Source organism: Netta rufina (genome assembly GCF_964035555.1).
Source record: "Netta rufina genome assembly, chromosome: 26".
NCBI lineage: Eukaryota > Metazoa > Chordata > Aves > Anseriformes > Anatidae > Netta > Netta rufina.
Genome location: NC_140150.1, coordinates 4,583,932 through 4,601,173, shown reverse-complemented (window position 1 = coordinate 4,601,173; position 17,242 = coordinate 4,583,932). Strand labels below are relative to the sequence as shown.

Here is a 17,242-nt window from a genome sequence, read left to right as displayed (position 1 = left end):
GGCAGGACGGCTCTCCAGAGGGGCTGCTGTCTGCTCGGAGGCACCCAAAAGGACCCCCCGGGGAAAGGGAAAGCCTCGTTAGCAGCGGAAGGTGCCTGGAATAATAATAAGGGCTTTTGGCACCCAAGGGGTGATGAACAGTGATGGGGCTCCTCGGGGTGTGAGCGCAGGAGAAGGGGAGACCTTTGCCTGCTGGGGGAGGCTTTTTGGGGAGCTTTTTGGGAGAGCTGACCCCAGCCCCCGGTCTCTGTAGGCTGCAGCCCGTTGGGAAGCTGAGCGGCCACATCGGGCCCGTGATGTGTCTGACAGTAAACCAGACGGCGAGCAACCACGACCTGGTGGTGACGGGCTCCAAGGATCACTACGTCAAGGTGGGCCCTGGCACCTCGGGGAGCCCGGGTCTTGGCAACCCCCCGGTGCCTCCGTGCCCAGATTTCTATTTTCACCGCTGTGTGTGGCTTTCTGTGCATCTCCACACCTCGAATTTTGCCTTTTGTCCATGGTAGGGGTGCAGCTTTGGGTGTGGGGGATGGGGAGGGAGGCAGGGTCCTGCTCTTCTGACAGCTGTGAGCTCTTGGCTCGGCTTGTGGAGAGGTGTAAAAGCTCACCCTGAGTGAGATCCCAGAGTCATCAGGGGTGGAGAATCCCTCTGGGGTCACCTGCTCCAAGCACCCCCCCCCACTGTCCCCACTGAGCCGTGTCCCCAAGCACCAGCCCCAACCTCTCCTGGAGCCCCCCCAGGGACGGGGACTCCCCCACCTCCCTGGGCAACCCGTCCCAACGCCTGCCCGCTCTGTCTGAGCAGAAATGGCTCCTCACTGCCCACCTCAGAGGACGATGCCAAGTTCTCCAAGGCAGGGTGACCTCCGTTTATTTCCGCATCCACCTGGGGTCCCTCACCCGCTGTTTTTTTTTCCCCCCAGGTGTTTGAGATTGCCGAGGGCATGGTGGGCAATATCGGCCCCACTCACAACTTCGAGCCCCCTCACTACGACGGCATCGAGTGCCTGGCCATCCAGGGGGACGTCCTCTTCAGTGGCTCCAGGGACAACGGCATCAAGAAATGGGACCTGGAGCAGCAGGAGCTTATCCAGGTCTGGGGGGTCCTCAGGGTGACGTGGGGCAGAGCAGCAGTGCTGGGGGGGGGATTGGGGGAAGGTTCGGGGCATGGTGCTGGTGTCCTGTGCTGAACGCACCTGGAGGGCACCCCTGGAATATGGCAGTGCCTGTGCCAGGTGGCTCTGTACCCCCAAAAACACCTATGTGTGTGGATTGGCACCCAGCATTGCCAATTCCCCTCGGCACGCAGGCTTTGCAGCCTCAGCTGCTGTGCTGAGCCCCTGGGAGCTGGGTTGCACTCTGAAAACAGGATTAGTGCCCCCTGCCCAGGGGGCAAACCGAGCTCTGGGTCTCGGATCCAGCCCCTTGGCATCCTGTGGAGGTCAGCCCTGGGGCGATGCTGGTCGGAGCCCCTCAAGCTGGGCGCACGAGGCTTTTTCGGGGGCTGCAGGTGATGCTGATCGTCCCCTCCGCTCTGTCCCCGTGCGTGCAGCAAATCCCCAACGCGCACAAGGACTGGGTCTGCGCCCTGGCCTTCATCCCCGGCCGCCCCATGGTGCTGAGCGCCTGCCGAGGAGGCGTGATCAAGGTGTGGAACGTGGATAACTTCACCCCGGTGGGGGAGATCAAGGGGCACGACAGCCCCATCAATGCCATCTGCACCAACTCCAAGCACATCTTCACCGCCTCCAGGTGAGCCGCGGGCTTTCTGCGCCCCCGCAGCCCCCGGGGAGGTGGGAGCCCCCTGGGTTGACCTGGCATCCCCGGGCCTTGGTGGGAGGGGGCTGCAGGGAGCAGGGAGGGAGGGAAGGGGGGGGTCTCGCAGCTTTCCAGTCCCTGCACTCCTCATCTCATCTTGCCCGTCTTAGTCCGTCCCCTGCCCGCGTGCCGGCGCTGCCCTGGGTTATCCCCCGCGCAGGGACCCCTCTTCCCCGGGGCTGGGCACCCCAAGCTGCTCTCGGGGAGCAAATTGGCAGCAAGACTCTGATGTCCTCTTTTCGACCATGTCCCTTTTCTCCCTTCCTTTTTCTGTCTCTCTCTGTCTCTCCTCCTCCCCACCTCCCATCTGTGCCACAGTGACTGCCGGGTAAAGTTATGGAATTACGTGCCTGGGCTCACCCCTTGCCTTCCACGACGCGTCCTTGCCATAAAGGGCCGTGCTACTAGTCTGCCTTGACCCTCCTGCTCTCTCTTGACTCTCTCTTGCTCATGCACTCTTCTTCTGTCTTTTCCTTTCTCTCCATCTCTTTCTCGCTGTTGCTTGCTTTTGCTCCTCTCTCTCTTTCTCTCTTTCTCTCTGGTCTGAGCTGCTTCTTGACGGTATGAAACTCTTTTGCGTTTTTCCCCACTTGATAAATCTTTGCTAGGAGTGACTCGGCCCCTTGGTCCCCATCGTGCCCCTGCGTTGTTTTTGTTTTTTGGTTTCTTTTTACCTTTTTCTCTCGCCCGGTGCCCACATCTCCTGTGGCAGCCACGGCCTGCCCGCACCCTTGCATGGAGACGGGGCCACCCCGAAGCAAACCCGTGCCCGGGGGACACCCAGCTCAGCAGCTCCCTGCAGCATCAACCTAGTCAGAGCTCATCCGAGGGGTGCAGGGGTCCCGCTGTCAGGGTCCCCACTCCCCTTTGTCCCCGGTCCCTGCCCGTGGGGTGAGCTGGAGGCTGAGCCCCACCGGGTCTGCCTGCTCCCCAACCCAACCCGGGCATCCTCGCGCCGAGGGGAAGGAGCTTGGGGGAGCCCTGGGGGCTGCATGCTGCCAGGGGCTGGGGGTGGAGGACGTTCTCCTCGTTGTGCCGAGCCCCCTGCCCCTCTCACGCCGCCCCTCTCGCCCTTTATTTCCCAGCGACCTGACAGTGAAGCTCTGGAGCGGGAGGAGGTTGCCCGCTGGGTCCAACTAGGGGCTGCCAAGGACTGGAAGGTGGGACAGGAGGGCGACAGCCGGGTACCTCGCCCTTGCTATCGAGACCTCATCATCGACAGGAGCTCAGCCCAGGGATGGGATTTGTTGTGGCTGGCCCGCCGGGGTGGATGAGGCCCCACCTGGTACTTTGAGCACTGATTTTTTTTTTCCCTGTGAAGAGGCAGCTCCGTGGAGCACCGGCAGCTCCACCTCCCCTCCTGCTGCGGTTTCTCGATGGTTTTTCCACTGACCAGGAAACTTCGTCGCCCTTCTCGCCCACCCTGCTGTACTCCTGCTGTCAGGACTCTGAGGGGTTGGAGTCCAGGCTGAGCTCCTTGGCTCCTTCCCAAAGGAATTTGGAGATGCCAAATTCCCTCCTGTCCCTGTGGCTTCCCGCAGCCTCCGCCTGGATGTGCTCCTTTGGTCCCTCTTGGCTCCAGGGCTGGTTCCTGCAGGAGTCGTTCTCCATTCCCCAGTCTCGAGGCCGTTTGGGGTCTGCTGGCCAGGACCAGAGCACGGAGGGGCTGCTTCTTCGGAGACGGTACTTGTGGGATGGCCCCCGTGCTGCGATGGGGTCTGCAGGAGGATTTCCAGGCAGCTCCATCATCCCCCAGCCTCAGCCTGTCCGACCCGGCTCGCCCTGAGCATCTCTGCTGTGCCTGGTGAGCCCGGGCAGCTCTCCATCCATCGCACGACTTCCAGCCCCACCTGCTGCGTTTCCTCGTGGTGATCTGTGAAAATCTCTGAGCCCAAATCAGCAGACCCCAGCTCCGCTCTGCGGCGGGGCCAGGACGGGCTGCTCGGCCCTGCTGCTGGCACCTCGGGTCTCAGCAGGCGTTTCTGGTGCGTCCCTGAAGCCTTTTAACCCCTCTCGAGCTCAGGACCCCAAGCGAGACCAGAAGTTCCTGGCTGAAGAAGCCGAGGCTGGGTTTGGTGCCCCGATGGCCCGTCTCATTTTGGCACAGCTGGGGGCTGGAGGCTCTCAACGCTTCGCTCTCAGCCCCTTTCCTGGGGAGGGACCAGCTCGGTTTTTCCCCGTGAGCCCTGGGGTGCCGGCAATGGGGCTCAGTACCAGGAGTGGGGTGAGGATGGAGTCGGCTGCTGGGGCTGGCACAAATCCCCCACTCCCTGCACACTTGAAGGACAATCCTGCAGGGGCTGATCTTGCACAGTTTGCTCCATCCAGGAGTGTGATCCTGAGGATTCAGCCTCTGCAGCCACCCTCCTCCTCCTCCTCCCCTGGTTTAAGGGTCGGCCAGGCTCCGGTCCCATGCTGGAGCTTTGATTTCTCCCTCCCCTGGTCCCTTGGGCCGTCCCTTGCCCCATGCCAGGTTTTGTGGGATGGCCAAGGAGACCCCAGGAGCGGTGCCCTCTCCTCCCCTGCTCTCACCTCACTTTTGTCGCAGAAGAAGCAGCTTTTGGACTCGGACTTACGGATTTCTGTACGTGATCCCACCAGTGCTGAACTGGGATTTCGGAGGCCAGGGGCTCCAGGACCTGCCCCATAAAGCACAGACCATTTTCCCTCTCCTTTCTGCAACCACAGCCACTCCTGGGCCAGCCCCGAGTCCTTTGCCACCAGCCCTCGTTGAAACCTCTCCAGGTGGAGCGTGGCAATTCCTCCTCATCCCGAAGCACAGGAGCATCTCTACTGACTTGATAGGGATTTTTTTTGTGGGTTTTTGGGGAAAAAAAAAAAAAAGCAACAAAACAATCCTGCTGGCATGCCTCGGTGGAGGGCACGATGCCGTGCCACCCTGCCCAGGACAGTGCCAAGAGGCACAAGGGCCCCACGGCCACCCCATAGCGCACAGAGGTACGGAGCTGGAGGTGGTGATGCCCTCTAAGCCTGTCTCGGAGAGGGTTTCCCTGCTCCTTGATACTTTTTTTTGGGATGTGTGTGTCTGTGTGGCTGCAGCTCGGTGCATCGGTGCCAAGATCTGCCAGCGCCTGCCCTAAAACCTCGCGCTGCTGGAATCAGTGAAGGGCCACCCTGTTGGGGCCATTTGGGGTCAGATCTGCCTCGCCTTTCTCTCCAGTTTCCCCCTCCACGTAGGCTGTGGGTGCCTGCTTGGCTTCCCAGGGCTGGGGGGCTGGATCCTGGCTGATGCTGAGCCCCCCCGGCTGCAGCCTGGAGGTGCGGGGAGCTGGGGAGCATGGCACAGAGGGGGGGGTCTGTGAAGCAGGAGGTGACCGTGATCCCATACCGTGTGTGTGTCTGTGTCGTAGTCCCTGCGTGGGTTGGTGCTGCCCAGGCAGGGCAGTGATTTTTGGGGTGTTGATCTGGTTTAGCTACCTCACGGTGCAAGCTGGGTGCTGTCGTCGTTGGGTTTCGTCGGGGGGGGGGTGATGGGGTGGGGGGGTGGGGGGGGGGGGGGGGGTTGAAGTTTGGATTTCTCTGCCTTCCGTCCTCGTCGGTCTGATTTTGATGCTTGAGTTTGTCCCAAAGACGTGTGCCCTCACCTGCACCTCACTGCGTTTCTGAGCCCCCTCCCTGGGCAGCTCAGCACCCAACCCCCCCCCCAGCTCCCCATTCTGCTGCAGCTTTCCTGCTGAGATCCGGCTCTGGATGCTGGAGGATGCTCGATCCCATTAGTTTTGGGGTTGATCTGCAGCCTGGCACAGGTCCCTCCTGTCCCTTTGGGGGATGGAGAGCATCCTCTGCAGGGCTAAGCAGCCTCCATCCCCGCCCCTGTGCTCGCAGCTAGGTTCTGGGGGTGCAAAGCTCTCCGTGGGGTGATGGCACCCAAAGCACAGGGTAGGAACAAGCTGCTCCTCGTCCCTCTTTTCCTGAGCCCTGGGTGCAGGGAGCGGTGCTTTCACCTCTGCCCAGGGTGGAGGTGGTCTGCGAGAGAGGGGGAGCCCCCTGTGTAATGTCTATTTTATTGTTTCCCTCCCCAAAATGTAGCTGAGCCTAGATCCCGTCCCAGGCACTGAACGCAAACCAGGGCTCTGCCCCACTCCCTGCCCCATGGGGTTTGGGGGGGGCTCGTGGCTCCTAGCCCTACCCCCAGCTTTGGGGGGCAGGTCCCCCAAACCCTAAAGCACAAGGTCCCACCCTGCTGGGGGTCTGGCGGGGGGGAGCTCTTGCCCTTTGCTCCTTCAGCTCTGCCCGTGGGCAGCGTCCCTGCGGGCACCGCCGGGTTTTGGGGTGCACGTTCCCAAATTCACCACCTTGTCCTGGTCCCGGGGGACGGTGCCTGCAGGCTCAGGCTGGGGCCGTGGTTTTGGATACACCGGGTGTGTCGGGTAAGGACAGGGCTGCAGGTGAGGGGTGGAGGAAGCCAGCGACCCCCCCTTTTTTTTTTAATCCCTTTGCACATCGCTGGGTGCTCCCCTGGGGGTCTGTGGGGGTCTCTGAGCCTTCCCCCAGCCCCTCCATCGCGGGGCCAGCTCGGAGCTGCCTTCACACCACCCTCCTCGTGCTGCTTCTCCCTCGGTGCCTTGGTTTGTGCCAGGCTGATCCCTGCCCGGGGGGGGGGAGCTGGGTGCTGCTGGTCCCGGGCTCTGCGCCTCGCTCCTGGATCTCCTCCCTCCAGCACACAGGGGCCGGCTCCAGCTCCGGCCTGGAGCTGAGCTTTGCACAGCAGGGATGGAGATGACGCAGGAGCCCCAAAATGCCAGGCCCCCAAACCACTGTGAGCCCCCCCCCTCGGGGAGCCCGGACCCCATCTCCCTGCCCAGCACCCGCAGCTCTTACGGCACAAATTTTGGGGGGCTTTGGGGTGCTGTGTCCCAGCCTGGGGCTGCTCCCCACCACCTCCCAGCTTTTGGGGTCCCAGCCCTGGTCCCACAGAGCCACCGCCTGCCCCCAGGGTGTCCTCCCCGTGCCCCCCTTCCCCATCCCTTGTTGGGATGGGGCCCAGGTACGATCCCACGGAGCACTTGCCTTGTCGCTGCTGCTTTGCTCCATCCTGCAGGCACCGAGCCCCCCCCAGAGCCCCCTTCTCCCTTTGTGGGGAGCAGGGAAGGGGTCCCCCAGCCCCAACCCCCCCGTGCTGCTCCAGCTGTAAGCAGGAGGGAGCCCAGCACAGCACTGACACCCCCTCCCAGGCCTTGTTCCTAAAAAACCCCATTGCCCTGCGCCTTCCTCCTGCCCTGGGGGGCTCGACCCCATCTCCCCCGGGACCTGCACCAGGACGGGGCCAGCCCTGGCTCCCAGCCCTGCGCCTGCTCCATCGCCCCTTCCCGCTGCACAAATCACGAGCAGCAGGTGCCTTTTCTTGCTCGGAGCTGTCGTTGAGCCCAGCTCTCCTGAAGGCTTCTTTTTTTTTTTTTTCTTTTTCCTCTCTGCTGAGCTGTGCGGCCCAGCCCTGGGGTCTGGGTTTGTCGGAGGACAAGGCGCGTGTATATATTTTGTACCTCGATGTGTTCCTGTAAATAGTGTAAGTTATTTCGGTCTCATGATGTACATGTTGGTTTGGTTTTGTGTTTTTGTTTTTTTTCTGTTTTGTTTTTGTTTTTTTTTTCAAAGGATGTGTTTGTTCCTGGCCTTTTTGTCTTCACGAATAAAGTGTTCTGAAACCACCGGGGCGAAGCCTCCCAGGGGATGAGGGAGTTGGGCTGGTGGGTGCAGGGCCCCTGGGGTGCAGGGGTGCTGCTGGGGCCCTTCTGCTCCTGCCCAGCTCCTGCGTCCTCAGGGGCACCGAGTGCTCAGGGGCACAGTGTGGGTGCTGTGGGGCTCCCTTGGTTCTCCCCCAGGACCTCAAGCTGGAGGAAGCACCTCCCTGGTGAGGAGGAGGAGGATGGGAGCACCTCCTTGTCCTGCTGCAGGTCCCCAGGAAGGCAGGACGAGGTGGCACCAAGCGCCAGCACACAGGGATGTCCCCATGGCTATGGGCAGCATCTCGGGTGCCTTCAGCCTGTGCTGGTCCCCATGGTCCTGCCCATTCCAGGGGGTCCTGGGGGACAGGGAACAAAGCTCTGGAGGGACAAGAGGCTTTGCAGGAGGATCTAGCATTAAAAGCACCAAAGGAAAAGGCCGTCGGGTGCTGCACCCGGCACAGGGCGATGCTGGGCACAGGCACAGCTCAGCGGGAGGGACCTGGGGGTGCTCAGCACCAGCCTGCAGCGTGCCCTGGCAGGTGTGCACAATGTAAAGGGGATGTTAAGGGGATTGTTATTTACTACACAGCTGGTAAAAGCTGGAAGGTGTGGAAGATGTGTCCTGGAAGAAGAGGCTGGAGGTGCTGGGGGGGTCTGGGCTGGAGGTGAGGTGGCTCCGAGCGCCCTCGGTGCTCTCCTCCCTGGGACCGATGCTGGCACCGAGCTGCACGGGGGGGTTCAGACGTGACAACAGGAAAAAAAATCTTTACCCTGAGGGTGGTGAGATGCTGGAAGAGGCTTCCTAGCGCCGTGGTTGATATCCTGGCAGCATTGATAACCTGCTTCAGCTGCTGTTAGCCCCGCAGTGCGCAGGGGGACTTGGCGAGCTCTGCGCATCCCTTCCGCCTCACCTGCCCCAACCCCAGTTCTCCCAGGACACCGGGCAGCCGTGGCACGACCCCTGTGTCCCATCCCGGCTGCCCAGGGCCACCTCCCCGAGCCCGGTGTCCCCAGGAGCGGGTGGCTTTGGGGACAGCCGGCAGGTGGCAGCCCCGGCTGCGGGACCGCGGGGCGCGGCGGAGCTGCTGGGGCTGGGGTCAGAGGGGTCCTCGCCCGGCCCCGGGGGTTGGGGGGGGTTGGGGAGGGGGCTGCGGGCAAAGGGAGGGGATGGGGATGAATTTGGGGAACCCCTCTGGGGGGTCAGAGGTTGCTCCGGGAGGTGGGGAGGAGAAGTGGCTGCAGGGAGGGGATGGAGATGGATCGTGTCCCTGGAGCTGGGATGGTGTCCCCAAGCTGGGACCATGTCCCCAAACTGGGATCTTGTCCCTGGAGCTGGGGTCGTGTCCCCAAGCTGGCGTCTTGTCCCCAAGCTGTGTCCCTGTCCCCTGGGGCAAGGGGATGAAGGCAAGACCTGGGGGTGGCACAGGGCAGGAGGTGACCCCAGCGCCAGCCTGCAGTGCCTGTGGAGGTGACGGATGGTGGCACCAAGCTGTGCCCCCTGAGGCTGTTGGGCAGCCAACCCCCCCCAGGGCAGGGAGAGGGGGCTGCGAGCTGCACCCCGAAATGTTCAGGGCAGCACCTCAGCCCCAGCAGCCTCCACTTTCTCTTTCCCAGTGGCACTGGTTAGACTGGTCGAATGGAGCAGCCGGGTGCTGGGAGGTGCTGGTGCTGGGCTGTGCCCGCACCCCCCAGCCTGGGAGCAGCCCCTCCTGGCACCCATCCTGCACCCTCCATGGGGCACCCCGTGGGGGCTGGGGGTCCCTCCTGGCCATGGGTGGCCCGACACAGCTTGTCCCGAGAGCGGTGCCAGCTCTGGGGGGGCTGCACTGGGGGGTGATGTTACAGCTACCCTGGGACTGGGGGGCTGAGGCGGTGCTGAGTGCCCTCCACGAGGCCCCAAGAAGTGTGGGGGACGGGGGGACAGCAGGCGGGGGGCACAGGGTGCTGCTCTGGTCCTGGCTGGGTCTCAGGAGGGTGCCCGGAGCTGCTCCAGCCCCGTGTCCTGTGCACACCCGTGCTGCTGCTGCTGGTGATGGGATCTGCGGGGTCACAGATCTGGGGTTCAATAATAAATGTGGGTCTGGGTTCTCCCCCCCAGCAGGGCTGGTGGCACCAGTGGCACCCCCCTCCTGCCTACCGGGTGCACCTTGTCACCATGAAGGAGCCAGACCGGGCCCGAGAAATCCTTGCAAGGGGGAATTTGTGTGAAAAGCCCCCGCGCAGGGCGCCGGCACCACCCCAGGAGGGAGGCTCGGGGAGGAACCGCTCAGCACCCATCAGTGCTGCACCGGGGCGGGGGGTCCTGTGGCCACCATCCAGCCACTTGTGGCCACCTGCAGTGGTGGCCACTGGGCTAACTGAGGATGCTCAGCCTGGTCACCCCCCAAACCACCCCCATTTGCTCGGAGCTCCTGAGGGCTCCTGGTGCTCAGTGCCTGCCCCTTCTCCCCCCGGCTCGGGGCACCGCAGACCCGCTGTGTCCCTGCTCTGGGACTGCTGAAAAAGCTCCCCCAGGGGCAGGTTTCTAAGCACAACACTGGAAACCCAGCCTGGCAGCGGGGTCCCTGGGCACTGTGGGGTCACAGCATGCAGGGTTTCAGGCTCTGCGTGCGCCCAGCACCGGCGTATCCCCCGGTGGTGCTGGTTTACCAAAGGATGGAGCTGGCAGGGGCTGCTCCCTGGCGTGGGGACGTCCCTGCGCGCTGCAGGATGCTGTGCCCGGGAAACAAAAGGGCCTGGCAGCACCCAGCACTCGTGACGGTGCCATGCAGGAATGAAGCTGGGGCAGGTGAGCAGCTCGCACGGCCCGGTGCCTCCCGGAGAGCAGGTTGGCCCCGGGGCCACCGCATGGCCCCACAGGGACCTGACCGCAGGGATGGGGCCACAGCATCCACGTCTGCACCCTGGGTCGGCACCGAGCCACAGCAGCTGGTTTGGTGCCAGGCAGGAGCTAGAGGTGATGCTGGGGTCAGCTGCAGTCACGCAGTGCCGGGGGATTGCTCCTGCCCCTGGATGTGGCTGGGGAAGCAAAGAGGTGGCCTTGGGTAAATGGTGCTGGGCTCTTGGCCTGGATGGGCCCAGGGCTAAAAAACCAGCACAAACAGACCCAGAAAAGAGTCCCAAATCCTGCCCAACAGCCAGAGGGGCAGCAGAAAACAACTCCCCAAATGCATCCCTTGCTTTACCCCTAGGTGTGTGTCCCTGCGTGCATCCGTGTGTGTCCGTGCAGTGGCGCTTGTGACATGGCCGGGGATGGGCTCTGCAGCCTGCCCCGGCCACCCCTGGGCAAAAACAATGCCCCATCCCGAAACGGTGAGCAGGGCACCTGCACAGACAGATCATCACAGCCTCTGCCACGCGTGTTCCCGGGGACAGTGCCCGCGGGGTGGGTGACCCGGGCAGGGCTCCGAATGCAGCTGGGGACCCCTCCGAGAGCCCCCCTGCCACGAGCACTGCGCTGCCCCTCGGAGCAGGGCTCGGAGAGGGGAAATCTGCACCTCCTGGGGGCACCTGGGGCAGCCTTCCCGGCCACTTTCCCCCTTGGAAGAGCCCCCGGGATGGATGCTCGGCCCCCGGGGCTGCTCCGGCCCTCCTGGGCATGTTTTCTTGGCAGCGGGAGCCGAGCGAACCTGCTGCTGCGAGCAAACAAACACGAGCCGGGCTAAACGGCGGCGAAGAAAACACCCCGCGAGGCCGGCGCGGGTGAAACTCTGGGCACCGGCAGGGCAAGGGCTCTGACAATGATTAAACTGGCCAACCCAGATTTCCCGGCAAGGCAGCGCTGGGCTGGGACCCGGTGGTTCATATTATGCAAATCACCTGGATCTGGGAGCATGAACGTTTCAGCCTGGAATTCCCCTCGGGCCTCCAGATCGCGTTACGCCGCCCCGTGCTATAAAAGAGGAGACGTGGGCAGGAGCTGCCCATCGGCACAGCCTGGCCGGGCCCGCAGCCGTGGTTAGCGGCCGGGCAGGGCTCCCCTCGCCTCCCCCCTTTGGATTAGCTGCCGCCCAGCGAGTGCCATCGCAGAAGGTACCAAAGCTTTTTCCTTCGGGACCTGCTCCCCGCTGGCGACGTGCCCCCGGCTTCGCTCCCTTCCCTCTGCATCTCCTCTCCCGTCGGGGATGTGCTCGGTTGGTCCTCGCTCGCCGCGCGCCCGCTGTCCCAGCGCGGCCACCGGCCCCTTTTGGGGACCCACAGAGGGGTCCCCCTCCGGCCCCTGGGCTTTGTCCAGCGATCGGCAAGATTTGGCTTTTCTACCACGGGCTGCCGAGTCACCGGGATGTGCTTTTTGGAGGACGGGAGCTGCCAGCAGCCCTGCCCGTGGGCAGGGGGCAGGGGATGCGCCCACCCGTGGGGCTGGGGGCACATTTGGTGGCCGAGGGTCCCACAGGGGCCGTGCCGTGGGCCCGACAGCCCCCTTACTGTGAGAGGGGCTGGCAGGGCTGGGGAAGGGGCTGCAGCAAGCACGAGGCCACCTTGTCCCCTGCCTCGGGGTGGCAGGGATTGAGGCCACCGGGCGGGCGTTTCGGCAGAGGTGACCCGAGAGGCGGCGGCGCACGGAGGGAGGGGGAGCCCGGCCTCACCCAGCCCCGTCCCGGGGCTCCCGCGGGTGCTGTGGGTTCAGGACCGGGGCTCACTGTGGTCTCTCGGCACAGAGCTTGATGGCAGGATCTTGCGAGATCAGCAACATTTTGTCCAAGTACAACAGCACCATGTACCAGCAGGAAGAGCCGCAGCTGGCCCTGGATGTGCTGGGACACCCTGGGGACGACGGCAGCCTGGGGCTGAGCTTCCCCCCCAGCCTGCCCCCGGTAGACACCACAGGTAGGATGGGGCGAAGCGGTGGTGGGATGTTTGGGGGGAGCCCCCATGGAGGGGAGAAGTGAGGCAGCCTTGGAAGAGCACCCCCAGGGTCCCAGGGGGGCAGGTCGATGGTTTGCACCGTGCCTCAGTTTCCCCAGGGGTGTTGGCTGGAAGGTTGCCAGAGGATGTGCTGGGTGGCACCAGGTGCCAGGCCCATGATACGAACCCCATAACCCCAGCCCCATAATCCAAACCCCATAAACCCAACCCCATAATTGCAGCCCATAAACCCAGCCCCATAACTCCAGCCCCATAATCCCAGCCCCACAACCCCAGCCCCATAAACCCAGCCCCATAACTCCATAATCCCAGCCCCATAAACCCAGCCCCACAACCCCAGCCCCATAACTCCAGCTCCATAACCCTAGCCCCAAAACCCCAACCCCATCATCCGAACCCCCCACGGCCCCAGCCCCATAATCCCAGCCCCTGAGCCCCACTCTCCGTCCCTTGCAGAAACGCCAGAGTGGTTCAGTGAGCTCCCGTACTTCTGGACCAAGGTGCAGGTGCTGGAGTGGATCAGCTACCACGTGGAGAAGAACAAGTACGACGCCAGCATCATCGACTTCTCCTGCTGCAACATGGACGGGCACACGCTCTGCCACTGCAGCCGGGACCAGATGCGCCACATCTTTGGCCCCCTGGGGGACGAGCTCTACGACCGCCTGCACGAGATCAGTGAGTGTCCCAATGTCCCCTTTGTCCCCAGGCCTGGCAGCTCCCAGAGAAAGGCTGAGACCCCCCCGCCCCGTGCCAGAACGGGACCCCCGGAGCTGCTCGGGGTGGCACGGGGAGCAGCGTGCAGCAGGGCTGGGCTCAGCTCCTGGCGGGCGCCGTTCCCCGTTGCACCAAAATAGGATCACTAATCGCAGTCCCCTCACCTCTACAGCCTCTGACGAGCTGAACTGGATCATCGACCTGCTGGAGAAAGAGGATGCCAATTCCCAAGAGACCTTCCTGGACACCAGCCACATGGGTACGAGAGGGGCATCGGCCACGGCTACCCCCCAGGGGCCAAAATGTGGGCACGGGCAGGGCTAACCCCCTTGTCCCCTTCTCTGCCCCTTCCAGAGCTGGCAAACCCCTGTGCCAAGGATTCCCTGGAGGACCTGAAGCCCACAAACCCTTTCCTCTTCACGGACATCACCTGCTCGCCCGATGCCATGTCCCCAGGCAGCTCCGATGTCTCAGGTCAGTGGTTTCACTGGGAACCACGGGCGGGTTTGGGGCCGGTACCTGGCTGACCCCGGGGGCCTGGTGGGGCGGAAAAAAAAGGGGAAACACCTCCGGGTGCAAATCGCTCGAGGTCTGAGCCCAGTCCCTTTGCCCCCCAGGGCCTGCCATGTCCCACAGCCCCAACTCCCAGGACTCCGGTGGAAGCGACCTCGACCTCGACCCCGTGGAAGCGAAGCTCTTCCCTGACGGTGAGCTGCGGGCATCCCCCCCAGAGCTTGTGCCAGCTGTTTAGGGACAAGACCTAAACACCCATCCCCAACCTCAGAATGGGTATTTTTGGGCCCTTTTCTCCCCGTTGAGCTGCGGCTGGGTGGGAAGGGGCAGGCGATGGCAGCGGGGTGAGGGCTGAAGCCGGAGGTGCCGGGTGCTGGAAGCATCGAGCCCAACTGGTGGTGGGACTGGGGACACTGGGGATGCAGGGAGGCAGTGGGATTTGGGGAAGGAGCTGTGTGCTGCCCTAAAAACCGAGGCTCCCCTGTGTCGGGGGGGGATGATGTGGGAGGGAAGGGGCAGACTCTGCTCTCCGGGGATGGGTCCCTGGTGCTTGGGCTTGAAAAGTGGGCGCAGCCCCTGACACCCCCAGCCAGCTCTGCCCTGCTCCCGAGGGAGATGTCTCTGTCTGGGGAGGGGGCTGCACGCTGGAAGACCCTGCAGGTGGGATAACACATCCATCCCCTTGTCGGTGTGCGCAGACGGCTTTGCTGGGAGCAAGAAAGGGGACGGCAAACACGGCAAGAGGAAACGGGGACGGCCCCGAAAGCTCAGCAAGGAGAACAGAGACTGCCTGGAGGGCCGGAAGAGCAAGCACTGTACGTACACCTCCAAACACCTCCGGCCTCCCAGGGGGAATGCCTGCCCCAGCCTGGTCCTCGGGGCTTTGGGGAAATTTGGGGAAGGACCGTGTCCGCTGGCAGGAGGCTGGGCAGAGCCGCGGGCAGGAGTTTCCGTGCCCTGACGGCTCCGTCTCCCCTTGCAGCCCCGAGAGGCACCCACCTGTGGGAGTTCATCCGGGACATCCTGATCCACCCGGAGCTGAACGAGGGGCTGATGAAGTGGGAGGACCGGCGGGAGGGCGTCTTCAAGTTCCTGCGCTCCGAGGCGGTGGCCCAGCTCTGGGGCCAGAAGAAGAAGAACAGCAGCATGACCTACGAGAAGCTGAGCCGGGCCATGCGGTGAGTGCCCCCCGTCCCCAACGGGGGTCCTGCTCCCCCCCAGGGCTCAGCCTTGACCCCCGCATCCAACGGGGCTGCACCCAGAGCCCTGACCCCAACGCTTATCCCCCCACCCCCAGGTATTACTACAAACGTGAAATCCTGGAGAGGGTCGACGGGCGCCGGCTGGTGTACAAGTTTGGGAAGAACTCCAGCGGCTGGAAGGAGGAGGAGGTGCTCAACAGGAACAAGGAGCTGTAGGAGCCCCGGACGCAGGGGGCCGTGGAGCCCTCCTGGGCCAGCCCCGAGCCTGGCTCCCGGCAGGAAAATTCGGCAGCTGCTGCCCCACGCAGCCTGTGAAACTCCAACATGCTCACGAGTGCTGGCGACCGCTGGCACCGAGGTGTTTAAAGCTAATATTTTGGCTTCAGTAGGTTATTGTAAACCATTATTTCCCTCGTTGGATTTGTACCTCCGACTCGGAGAGGCAGTGACTTCGGCTGTTTGAAAGCCTGGACAGGAGAAAAGGGGGAAAAAAAAAAAAAAAAGTCTGAGGTGGCACCGAGTGGGTGTCCTGCTGTCACCCAGCGCCTCGCCGCCCATCGGATGGGAGCCACCAGCTCTCTCCCCACCGCTGCTGGTGCCGTGAAGGTGCTGCTGCCCCGGATGCCCTTTGTGGGGTGAGCGGGGCCCCTCTGCAGCAGCAGCAGCAGCGCCTGCCAGGAGACGACGGGAGCACAGCAGAGAGCAACTCCCGACCCCGCAGAGCCCGCAGAGGGGACGCTCGGGGCACCAGGGTCTGTCCGTGTCACCAGCAGCCTAGGAACAGGCCGTTTCCCCGAGGGTGGCTTCTAATTTATGTAAAAAAAAACAACAACAAAACAGCAAGGAGTGAATGTACAGATTTATTTTTTCACGAGGAAGATGTTCTGCCTGGCAGCGTGCTCCCTGTCCTGCGGCAGGCGGTGATGCTCAGCTGGCCTGAGGCCACGTCCCGGGGGCGCAGACTGGCTCTGTGCCCCGCAGCAGGAGGGGGCTGCCAGCCCAGCGGGCGCCCGGCAGGGGCGAGTGGATTCCTCCTTTTGAGCTCGGGAGGATAAAAGGAATAAATTGTTTGTCTGGGTTTTTGTACCTCCGTCTCCTTGTGCTTGCTTTTCCTCGGGCCGGACGCGTGTTACCTGGGATGTCCCCGTGCTGATCCCCTTCTGCCACCGTCCCTCTTGCTTGCCGTGACCTGGACTCGCTGGCCCCACTGATCCAGACCCGCTGGCCACCGTGGCACGGGGTGGCAGGGTCCTCCTGGGCTCTGCCTGTCCCCGTGCTGAGAGCGAGAGCTGGAGGCCGTGTCCCCAAGCCAGCGGGGCAGGGGCACCCTACACCAGCTCCCCAACCCTGTTCCAAAAATCTTGTGGGGCAAAATCCTGGCCCCACAGCCCCCCGTGCAGCGGTCGCTGGTGAAAGGTCCCTCAGCACCCTCCATAATTAGGTCCCCGGCCAGGCTGGTGGTTGAGGCAGGCAGAAGGCACGGCAATTTTATCTTATTTTATTTTTTTTAAGGCTTGCTTGTCTTCCAGTCTGGTATCTGGGGGCTTCCCAAGGGGGCCAAATCTTCAGCATTGGGTTTGGCAGCGGGGACCCCACACATGCGCAGTGCCAACACCAACCCTCCCCTGCAGCCCCGGCCGTGGGGAGGCACGGAGGGAACCCAGGGGCTCTGGGGGGGGGGTCCCTGACCCCTGGGCTGTGTCTGTGGGGCAGCCAGAAGGGAGCACGGTGGGCTGGAGGCTGGGCAGGCTCTCGGGGTGTTTCCACCACGAGCTTGGCAGATATGAGGCTGTGCCTCACTCCCCATCAGCATGCTTCATGGCAAAGCTTTCCGAAGCCTCCCGGGCACCACAGGGCTCGTTGCCACCTTGCTGGTGTACAGAACACTCCTGGACGAGGGCATGCAGAGGATGGGGGTGCCCAGCTCCTGTTCGCCCTCCAGGTTTTATCTGGGAACCCTACGCCAAGCTTGGAGCTTGACCAGTTTTGGGATGCCCAGGCAGAAGCAACGCAGCATCCTGCGGACAGGTTATGGGGTAGGGAGGCTGTAGGGAAGGGGCCAGCCCAGGAGCAGGGGTGAGGGTAGGTTTTGGGCTGCCTTAGGCGGTAAGGCTGCCCTGCAAAGCCCCAGAGAAGCTTTTTTGGCAGGGAGACCAAGCTTCAGTTCCTTGCCTGCCCTCCTTGCTGCCAGAGGTGTGGCTTGGTGAAAAATCACCCATCCGACACTCGCAAGGGTGCAGCCCTTTTCTCTTCCAACCCCCTGATGGCCGTAGCCCTGGCACCCCAATTCTCTGCCCGCAGCCCTCCAAGGACCCCCCAGTGTCCTCCTGGAGATGCGGCAGGGGCCCAGAGCTCCGGCAGGAGGCTGTGCTGGGGGGGCAGGAGGGACCCTTGGGCCACGTCCAACCTCATTGGGGGTGCTCAGCCACTGCTTACAAA

General features: G+C 63.4%; 2 protein-coding genes across 3 annotated transcripts in view; both read left to right on the top strand.

Moving 5' to 3' along the window:
* KIF21B (kinesin family member 21B) overlaps positions 1 to 2,996 on the top strand; it is a gene marked incomplete at its 5' end in the record, with an annotated part of 28,290 nt that extends 25,294 nt beyond the window's left edge. For both annotated transcript variants that reach the window (XM_084302107.1, XM_084302106.1), the window contains 4 exons: positions 254 to 371; positions 924 to 1,094; positions 1,553 to 1,752; positions 2,904 to 2,996. In XM_084302107.1, the coding sequence (XP_084158233.1) occupies positions 254 to 371; positions 924 to 1,094; positions 1,553 to 1,752; positions 2,904 to 2,958 (544 nt within the window). In that variant the 3' untranslated portion in view covers positions 2,959 to 2,996. The remainder of the gene's footprint in view (positions 1 to 253; positions 372 to 923; positions 1,095 to 1,552; positions 1,753 to 2,903) is intronic.
* Positions 2,997 to 12,169: 9,173 nt separating this feature from the next.
* Positions 12,170 to 15,019, top strand: ELF3 (E74 like ETS transcription factor 3; the record flags this gene model as incomplete). Its single annotated transcript, XM_084302115.1, has 8 exons — positions 12,170 to 12,332; positions 12,828 to 13,049; positions 13,261 to 13,347; positions 13,443 to 13,562; positions 13,706 to 13,795; positions 14,300 to 14,416; positions 14,584 to 14,779; positions 14,899 to 15,019. The coding sequence occupies 8 exons, from the start codon at positions 12,170 to 12,172 to the stop codon at positions 15,017 to 15,019; spliced, it is 1,116 nt and encodes a 371-aa protein (XP_084158241.1).
* Between the last annotated feature and the right edge of the window lie 2,223 nt (positions 15,020 to 17,242).